Source organism: Gymnogyps californianus, chromosome 8, assembly GCF_018139145.2.
Source record: "Gymnogyps californianus isolate 813 chromosome 8, ASM1813914v2, whole genome shotgun sequence".
Taxonomy (NCBI): domain Eukaryota; kingdom Metazoa; phylum Chordata; class Aves; order Accipitriformes; family Cathartidae; genus Gymnogyps; species Gymnogyps californianus.
The window spans coordinates 9273855-9284527 of record NC_059478.1 but is presented as its reverse complement, the minus strand read 5'-3'; the positions used below and the strand labels follow the sequence as shown (position 1 = coordinate 9284527).

At 35.7% G+C, this 10673-nt stretch overlaps 1 protein-coding gene across 1 annotated transcript; it reads right to left on the bottom strand.

Moving 5' to 3' along the window:
- Nucleotides 1–4293: 4293 nt before the first annotated feature.
- RGS21 (regulator of G protein signaling 21) lies at nt 4294–10423 on the bottom strand. Its single transcript, XM_050900543.1, has 4 exons — nt 10413–10423; nt 6833–6909; nt 5444–5610; nt 4294–4497 (listed from the first exon to the last, which is right to left on the bottom strand). The coding sequence occupies exons 1-4, from the start codon at nt 10421–10423 to the stop codon at nt 4294–4296; spliced, it is 459 nt and encodes a 152-aa protein (XP_050756500.1).
- Between the last annotated feature and the right edge of the window lie 250 nt (nt 10424–10673).

Genomic DNA, 10673 nt, shown 5'->3' with positions numbered 1-10673 from the left:
TAGCAGCAATATAAAAAAATAAGGCAGGGAATCATCTGCTGTAGTGTCGTCTCATTTTTCTCACTAAAGATCAAAACATCCAGAGCCTCCTCTGAAATGTGTAAGAATACGTTGAGTCTAATTTCCAAGGCCTAATACTATAGAAGTCGAAAAGCTGGGAAAAAATGGAAAAGAAACTTTTTTGGGAGGTGTTTTCTCTCAAAATGAACAGCTTAAGAATACTTAAAGTAGAGCTTCTAGTGATAATTTTAGGGTCACTTGTCAGTTCTTCAAAACACTTTCCATTACTAAATGAGTATTTCAAATTAAGTTATTTCAAAATTACAAAATCAAACAATTACAGTTCCTAGGCAGTGCAGAGACAGCATATCATGCTGTATTTACTGAATGAAGGTGAATATGCACAGGGATCTCATTTTCATTACTCAGTTTCATTTTTCCTTAACAAACACGGGCTGCTGCTTGAGCTACATGAGACCTTTAACCAGTGTCAACAAATGTGACAAGGCCTCTTTTCATGAGTTTTTTTCCCCCTTGTTTTTCAGTATACTGAAAGGCAGAAAGTATGCTTCATTTTTCAGATCCATAATGTGCTTTAAAGTTCCACCAGCAATACAAAGTGTAATTGTCATTCAGAAATAAAGATGTTATACTGATTTCATTAATTTAATCTACCTTCACATTCTTTGCAGGAGCCAAATTATATACCCAAATAGCCACTTTTTATTTTTCAGTGAAAGTAAGTGGGAGGCTTGGAGTGCAAACATGGTTTCTAATGCAACTTTTTACAAGTGCTTTCTACTTAACTACAACAGTATTTTCTTCCTCTTTTTATTATGGGCTAGCAAAAAAAACCACAACAAAACCTCCCTAAAAATTCCACCATAACTTCTGTAAGATAATTATTGAACGTGTAATATTCAGTATTAACAACACTGTAGTCTTCTTTTCCCCTTGTAACCCAAAGCTGTTATTAGGATAAGTAATTCTGGTAATGTGTTAGTGCTTGAGGTTCCACGGGAATAGGTGATGTACAAACTTATAAGAATAGTTGTGACCCCCTCCACAAAATTTATATCCAGGTTTCTCAAACTTTAGTGGCTTTGACAATGAAGATATTACTCTGATATTAAGTGGCTTTGCTCTGAAGGATCGCTCTGAAGCCTGAATATAGATCCTGCCTTTCTGGAGTGTCTGCAGGCTCCCCAAATATTGAACGGCAAAAATATATTCCATTTTGATGGAAGATAGAGGTAACTTCTCAATTTCATAACTGCTGCACAATAGGTTATACAATTGGGCCAAACTCATGCTGGCAGTCCTTGGTAAGGCTATGGGATTTTGGCAAAGTTCAGTCTAAATCTTCTAAATCACACTTCAGTGCCTGGTCTTTTCCTACGTCAAATTATCAGAGCTCGGATGCTAGGCTGTGACCTTTTTTTGGTGTTGTAGAAGTATGAAACATCAGTTTTAGACCTAGAAAATAACGAGAAATAAAGACTACTGGCTCCCATCTTTCACATCTGAGTGTTTTCAGATACTTTCTGAAGTGGATCTTCAATAATGCTTTAATAATTAGTTATATTATAGAAGTTTTCAGAAATTAGATTGTTAAACTCCAAAACACTTCAATATGCTGTAGATTCTTTTGTTTAATTGCATATGATATAGCCAGATAGTGCTCTGAGGGTTTTAAAAATTAATTGTGAATGTGCATCCAATTATCGTTGGATATATATGAATGTAGTGATCATTTATTTAAACTTTGCAAAGTTTCATCTCATATTTAAGCATCTGAAACAGATTAATTAATTAAAATGTTGAAAGGCTAGATCAACAAAAAAGTTTAACTTTGTTAATTAATTAAAACTAGCATAGTTTTAATTAGGGGGTTATGAAAGGATTAGTACTGTTACTTTACACTTGAGTCTGTGATAACCCCTAAAAGTGCAATTACTGTACATTTTTCTTAAAACATTCTAAATTAATTGAAAATATGTTAAAACCATTCATGATGCTTTATTATGTAATTATTAAAATGAAAGTCAAATGCTAAAATGTTAACAATGATCTATTCTTTTGACAATAATTATGCTGTTGATCATAGAGAATCAGCCGGACATCATATGGACATGATGGTTCCTACTATTGTTTTTATACAGTTATCAGAAAATAACATGTATTATTTTTATCAAGTTTGGCTATTTTATATATATTTTTTTAACTTCTCCTTATGCTGTGTTTTCAAGCAGTCAGGAATTAGAGATCCCTGTCAGCCATTTTTCTACCACTTTCTAGCTCTGTTTGTGATGGGGTAAAGTCAGAAGTACGCAAGTTTTAAAGGAGCACAGAGAGAGTTGTGAGATTTCATGATTACACATCTATTTTCAAGGTACTTTTTTATCCTTAGATCACAAATGATTGGTAGAGCAGAATTTTTTGGCTTTCTGTGTGCCCTACTAAGAAAGGTGACGTGATCCCACTTTTTCCTACACGTGGGAATTTTCTCTTCTGAAAATGAGAATTGGATTTGTAAGAAGGGAAAATTACTTGCTACATTTTTGAGTAAATGATGTAATTTCAGTAACTGCTGTCTTTACTGTGACTTTAACCAGCAGAAATCCCCCAGTGCAGAAAGGATACCAAGGCTGCGCTGCAGGCAGAAGTTGCAATTTTCCACTGAAGTATCATTGCAAAATGAATGGTAGCTGTGGGACTGCAAAACAAACCCACATCCTCCTTGTAGCTCAGCCTCAGCGATCGTGTTCATTTCCCTGTTAACCACTAGTACTGGGGAAGAAAGAAAAGCAAAAGAAATGCAGATGGCAAGAAGAAAAACTAGGTGATTGACTAGATGACGGGTATCACAGAACAGATATTTTACACCCTGCCTAACTACCTACCTACCTAAGCTGTGGCAGGACATTAACCTAAGTACATAACTGAAGGCAATGTATTGGGGCTTTTAGACTACTTAATATCCTTTACTGTCGAAATGAATTAGTTCCCGAATGTAGTTTGATAAAATAGAGAGGATCTTTTGCATAGAGGATGTGACGGTGTGTAGAAAGCATGAACAGAGTTCCAAACAGGGAGAGATTCCTGGAGATTTAGAGCAGCTCAAAAGCAAACGAATCAAAGGATCAAATTCACATCAAATGAAAGATTTTTCTTTTTTTAGAAAAATCTTATTGCTGTCTCTTGTATTTAGAATTATTTTCCATGGTGAAGACTCTTCCTGCCCCATATGGTTTAAAGTATTTTTTTCTTCAATACTATGCCACAGCTCCTTCCTTCACCTAAATATATGCAATAAATCCTCTAATAGCAATGAATGCGATCAGTGTGTGCATTTGGAGACACCTGAAGATTGCACTAGAATCCTATCATATTTTGCTTGTTTGAAAAATAACACCATGACTAAATTCTGATTTACATGCTTACTTGCCTAAAACTGTTTCTCTGATGCCTACTTTTCTGCTTGTCTGTATTTCACTGAAAACTGGTAATAATTATTGACATTACTTCTTCATGAGTGCATGGGGACAGTAGCACTGATAAGTTTGGAAAAGCAAAGAAAATTAATTATTAATTGAAAATGTACAAAGAAAGATTTACTCAGTTTTTTTTTCCCAAAATGCCTATGCAATTAATAAATGAGACTTTTCAATAAAAATTTAAATGAAATAAACACAAAGAAAATTGAAGCGAGTCATATTGAAGACAGCTGTATTATGAAACATTAATTTGCTCTGAATGCCAGGAACATTTGTTATAAAGCAGCTGCCTATTAAATATTATCATAGTGTGTTATCTACCATATTTCTACTTCTCCTGTTTTGAATTGGTACAAAACATGTTTAAAAGAGGATTTTAAATTTTTTTACAAATTTCAAATAAGATGATGAATGAATGAGTAAATGTATTCAAGTCCCCCAAAAGGAATTTATTTTTGAGGCCATGCTTCTAAAGAAAAATCAACGGCAAACCAGAAAACCAAAACATTCTGCTTAAAAATGTGAAAACACTTTGACAAATAAAGCAAGCACTGGAAAAATTATCAATGGCAAACTTCTTTACTAAAAAGGTAGCTCAAATGTCTTAGCATACTCCATCCTGTTTCTTGAATATTTCTCCACTGTTATTAGAAAGTATCACGTGCATATTGTACTTAAAAACAAGCTGGCAAAGGCAATTCTTAGATCTGGTTTGTACAATCACTTTAGTAAAATATTATCTGTACTGAGTTGCAATGGGAGACATTTACAAATTCATAATCCCTCAGGTATTTTCTCACAAAAATGGGAGCCATCTCTTCTGATTGCCGTTCTGTTGCTGCTTTACTAGTTCCTTGTACGCTTCTGACCTTAGAAACCTGGGAAATGAGTCCTTTGCCATGAGACTATAGATCAACCTCTGAGCATCATCAAAGCAGCTGAGGGTGGGCTCGGAGATATTCTGAGAGATGTGAGTTTTGGTATGGAAGTCAATATTAATCTGTAGGAAGAAAGGAGGCACAAAACCAATGTCAGTTTGATGGGAAAGCTGAGGCCTGTTCGTGTACAGGGGACAGTCTGCATTTGAATTTCCTCCCAAATACCCTGGCTGATGCAAATAAGCAGGAAGGTCATCCCTTCATTTTCTAGCATACTGAATTCTTAATTTTATTTGGCTCTTAAAAAGATGGCATCACTGAAAAAAAGAAGGGAAAAACTTGCTTCTGATTATCTCACCTTTTTGCCAAACCAAATCCTATGAAGTACTGATTAAATTAAGAGTAAATTAGAGATGAAGGTACTCAGCATTGTTTTAGGTTTGGGCCCTATGTATTTTGTAAGGATTTTTCATTTTTAATAATAGTAAAATGGATTTCAATCATATGTAAGACATGGGGACATTCAAAGCACACTCACTATCAAAGGCAAAAACAGCGTAAAAGTTTGTTAGGGAGTAGAATGTGAACAATAATTAATTAGCAATTTGTTCCTTCACAGTAAGCATTTTTTAAATAATGATAAAATTGAATGCTGTGATGGAAATTTTTGCATTTTAATTTTCATCATGCCAAAAATACCTGTACAAAAGAACAAATACAATCATTAACATTTCAATATACTGGTACCTAAAATACAGAGGAAATGGTGCTTATTGCATTATAACAATATATTTAACATATATTTCCTTAAATCTTAAGGTAGACATTTCAGAAGGTGAGATAAACCCATGCCCCATGTGAAGAATGTATTTAAAGTATAAACCATAAGAGGTCTTTGTTTGCTTCACAGAGTTCCACACAGTGTTTCCTACCTGGTAAATAATGGACATGAAAATGGAAGTACAGCCATGTTGAATTGTATTTTCTGTCATTCCTGGCAGTTTGGATCTGAACTTTCCACTTGATTCCCATCCTCAGTACCCAAAGTACGCACAAAAAACTATTTACCTCCTTTGGAGCATCAGCTTGTATAAAGTCAGAATAAATCTTTTGGGCTTTTGAGGCGATCTGAGTGGAAGACTTGGTTTTCTTGAAGTCCTCGCAGGCCAGCCAGAACTCCACATTCTCCTCACTGAACTCTGACTTCAGAAATGTCCTAAAAGCTGCCAAGCCATCTGGGGAAAAATGCATGAGATGATGGATAGAGGAAAACTGAAAGACCAATGCACATTATATGTATGTATATACACCTGTGTGTGTGTGTATATATAGTGTAACTTATCTGTCTGATTCTTTTGTGTGTCAGCCAGCAGTTAGTCTTAAGAGGCTGTTGTGGGAGAAATAAATAGGAGATGGAACGATAGTGATGATAAGGTGACTAAGAGAATTTTTTCAGAGAGTTACTAATTGAGGAATGCTCCCAATACCTGCCTGCCGCGGTTTGGTCTCTCTGGCACTGATACACTAATCAAAAGGGGATCCTGGAGATTTTGGTCTTCAAAAGGATTTGTAGTCACTAGGAAATGAGGGATTTGAGGCTGACCCCTGGTCTAAGAAGCAAGCAGAAAATTAAGTCATGTTGTGGTAGTGTGCTCCTCTCAGAGCTGAGGTTAGCCTGCCTAAATAGTACTTCCATCTCGTTTCAAGTAATGATTAAGACTTGGATGAAGAGATGGACTCTTCGTTACTTCTTTGTTCAGCCTTTTTTTACACTTCTACGAGAAAAAATGAAACAAAGGTTTGTTTGGAAGAAATTGTTTTCAAATTAATCCAAATCACAAGCTCATAGAAAAGAAAGCTGACGGCACTCAAATTTAGTTGTGTTAGTCAAGTTAATACTATTCAGAAACAGTGTGGTGGCACCCCAGGGTCCAGGCCACAAAGTCACTGCAGGAAAATGGGGCAGGGGCAAGGAAATTTTTAAGTTACATGTGGTTTGGGGTTTCAGGTCAGTAGGAATGGGATATCTTGGAGAAGTGACTTTGGATATATTAGAAATAATAATTTTTTGTTTGACCGAAAGTCAATGCACAACACGTATGTTTCTTTGTAACAGAAATACCTAAGAAAAGATTTGTGGGGTTTTTATTTAAAAAAATAGGAAAAACAGAACCATTGCACAGAGAGTTTAACAACCGTTATCTTCATAAAACTGGCACTTCTGCCTTCTTAAACGTCCCTTAAGCATTGGCCAGAAGGTATATTGTGTTTGCAGCTCGGAGAAACATGCCCCCTCCGCCTTTCAGCACAGCAGCTCCCATGCCTCCAGCAGTAGCGCTGGTGTGGTTCCAAGCACACGGAGAGTTGAACTGGAGAGCAGTGTGAAAACCTGACAGCAACATTTGTGCGCTGGGTTGACACGCGTTTTTAAAAAAATATTTTTCACTTACTTCTTACCTTTGTTAGCTAGTAGTGTATCCACAGACTCAGACCAGGCCATTGTTTCCCCAGCGTTTGACCTGTGGAAACAACATCTATCCTTGAAAATAGCATTGTGATCTTTTGCGTGCGCAGTCTGTGGTAGCTAGTCTGTTATTCGGCTATCTCCTTGAGGGAGCAGGGTGAGTAATTCATGTTACGCTATGCACTGAATAACAGAAAGTCAACCAAGTGTGTGACTTTTTTTTTAGAATGTAGAGAACCATATAGACTCATAAAGTATAGTGTTATTTGACATTGGCAACTTGATTATTCATCCAGGAGATAGCAGTAATGTTTGCAATTGGTTGAACTCTAATAAAAGCATAGGAGGGATATTAATGTTCTAGAGTGTGTACTGAATTTCTTCTCGAGTTCAAATGGATTAACCATTAATTTATATGACACTTTTTTTGCTTGGAATGAGTAGAATTATCTAAAACATTATCATGCTAACAGTAGAAGGATAAATGGGCATTATTTCAGTTTCTCAGTGCTATAAAAAATTGAGTAAATTCATAGTTTGGGCTCTTCCTTTGTAACTTGCTGTAGACTTCTGTTAGAAATGAGACATGGAACTAAATGGACCCTTGCTCTTACAAAGCCTGGGTGCTCTGAAGATGTTCAAGCTGGTTCAGAAGCAAGGCTTAGTGTGCAAGCTAAAAGAGGACAGCCGCACGATCTGACAGGCAAGAGGATGTCAGATAAGGCAACTGTAGGCTGTGTGTGGAATATGTTTTTCTTGTAACTTGGGAAGGATGGTCATATTCAATTTAGTCCATGAGTACCTAGATAAAAGAAACTTGTCTTTTATTCCTGCAAGATTATGTTTTTATTAAAATTACCATTGTATGAGTTTTTAATTTAAACATCCAGCAAAGAACCTTCTTTACTAGCATTATTGTTATTGCTTGCACTTTTTGTCACGAAACCTTGGAAGAATATGATTTCTTGAAAATGGAACATTTTGTGGAAATGTCAGACACATGTGGAGATGTCAGCATGTGCCTACCTGCTTTCCTGCATGCCAGTTTTTCTATTGGATTTTCTCAGTTTTTTGGCAGTCGGTCAGTTTGCAGCCTCAGGCATCCCCAAATGAACATTAGTCTCATATCTTCCGTTTGGCGATAAGCAGGAATAAATCTGTTTGGTCACGTAGCTCATATTTTGTTTTAGAATAAGGAGCGTACTTCTTCAATAAACCTCGGTTCAGTGATTTGTAACTGAAATTTTTTTGAAATAGTTCTTTTTAAGGAAAATTTTGAAAAAAATTTCAAATCTTACAAATGTCCTTGGCCAAAGTTTTTGAGCTAGAAATTTCAAGTGTTAATTGGTTCTTCTTGTAACCTCTAAAGACAGGTAGTAAAAGATGAAGAATTTTGTTGAGCTGATACCCCATTATCTACTCAGAACAGACTCAGTAGACGGTTTTATCCCAACTTATTTTAAATTTTAGTAAAATTAATGCATATTAATTTTTTTCAAACATAAAAGTTTAAAGAGAATGAAGAATGTTTTACTAGCATTTTGCACTTGTGAAAGATCTTGAAATAAAACAAATAGTTCAAAGTGTAAGGCCAGAGCAGAGTAATTCATTATTCCCCCCCCGCCCCCCCCCTCCCCGTTTTGGATACAGGTTTTTTATAAGAAGACAAGAAGACATGTCAACTCTAGAATACCTGCAAGAATACCTGGAGAGGTAGGTAATAATTAAGCAAATCGCTATCTCATGTTGCTTTTGTTGAAACTTACATTTTATACAAATAGTAGAGATGTATTAACCAGACAAAGAGAGAGGAAACCAACTTTCTAATCCTCTGGTTATGTATCTTGTATAGGTTGTGGTAGGCAGGGGGATTTGAAACTGAATTTACATTCTATGTGAATATAGTAGTCACTTGACATCTTGGCAATTCTGGAATGATTTGTGTGCATCTTCTCTCTCATTTGGTGGTAAGAAAGGGGAAATTGGAAAATTTTGAAACATTTTGTTTTGTTTCAGTGCAAAATCAAAACAAATTCCAGGATTTTTGATGGAAACAGAAATCTTATTTTCTGACTAGACCTTGTTTCCATTTGAAAAACCTCACAACTTAATTTTCATGGAGGTTAGTCATTCTGTACTGAAAGGTTTTTCTCAGTTGGTCTTTCTCGTTTCAGACATGCACGCTCATGGGGTGTAACTGTTTTCTACCTCATGCCTACGTCTTATATTCCCATCCCTTAGGGAGGACAGGAGTTCATCCTAACTAAAAGTAGAGCAGGTCATCCTTGGCTCAGCAAAGCATCACAAGCCACAGACACTGTCCACAATACGGAGGGGTGGGAAATTTGGGTGACTGGAAAAAGTGGAAAAGGCTCTGCCTAAAACACAGCACCGGCCTGCCCATGCTGTGCTGCTCTTTCCTCTAGGCTAGCATTATAAGAGCATGTATTCTCAAGGCTGATAAGATGCTCATCTATCGGGAGAGCATTTTAAAGTAACCTTTGAAGTGAAGTTCACTACGCTTTTTTCTGTCTGACCAACTGGTGTCTGAAATCACCTATGGAAAGACCTTTAAGCTGACTATTGAGTTTCTGCTGCTGCATATACTAACTTAAAAAATAGGTATTTTAGGAGCTATGGGGTCTGATAAATGGACCAAACACTTTGTTCTGTATAAAATATTACAGGTTTTCTTAATTTACAAAAAAACCCGCACCCTAGAATTCTGTCAAAAATATTTTATATTCTTAAGGGGACTCTGAGAACTCGACTGTCAAAACCCTGCTCTGAAGTATACAGGTTAGTTTGAGAGCTGTATTCCACAGCCATTTCTCAGCATCACCAGTAATGGTATTTTGTAATTGTAAATTTATAAAGAGATTCTATGCTAGTGTCACCATATTACGTAGCTGTAGTTATAATTATTACAATAGATTGTGGCATTGACACCTTTAACAAGCAAGCTTTTTTTGTAGCCGTCAGTTTACTTGTATCCAGACTGCACAAAATTATATTTTAAAAAAAAGAATAAAATTATGCATATTTATACATATATATGCACACATACATGAGGGAAACTGGAGTGCAAATATAGTCAGTCTGTATTGAAAACACAAATGAAAACTAAATGTAGCATTATGTAGTACTTTGTGAGACATCGTGTGCTGATGGAATTAATCAGCAGAGAATTTGTTTTGGCAACTGTAATAAACTTTTATCAAATATATAACAAATTTTCAGGTTTTTCAGTAAATATTTACTAGCTTTCTTGTCAAACAAAAAAGCAAAATGAAAGACCAGGATAAAACAGACAGCATGAACCTAATTCTGCTTCTCTTCCTTATGGCTAATATTATTTGTTTTAATATTTACTTATCACTCAGAGAATTATCTCACTGACCTAATGGGATTTACTTGAATGGGAATGGCAAGCAGAATTGACAACAAGGAATCAAAATAATCATATCCACTTTAAAGGGGGAAGGAAAATAAAAGCTATCCAGATAATTCAAAAGTTGATCATCCCATCCCATAAATCTCCTACAATTAAAATAGCCATAAACAACAACTCACTTCACTGGCATTTTTTGTTCCACTGTCTGACTGTCACAGGTAGGGCAGAATTTCTTTTTCTGACTGATCTTCAAGCTGAAGGTAATGTGACAGCAGGAACAACACAATTAGCATGTGAATAACCAAACAGTACAATGCAAATTGACAAACCGGTTTTAACACTTCCTTTAAAATTATTTCTTTCAGAAACATGACTTATTTTTTAATAGTGGCCATCCTAATTTAATCTACCAAAAGTAATTTTAATTAAAAGCAATTTAT

Excerpts from the sequence above, each read along its gene's own strand:
- RGS21 (XM_050900543.1), bottom strand. Across the intron at positions 5,611-6,832 it reads TACACTACTAGCTAACAAAG|ATGGCTTGGCAGCTTTTAGG; the intron begins GTAAGAAGTAAG and ends ATTTTTCCCCAG. Across the intron at positions 4,498-5,443 it reads AAGCTGATGCTCCAAAGGAG|ATTAATATTGACTTCCATAC; the intron begins GTAAATAGTTTT and ends TTCTTCCTACAG.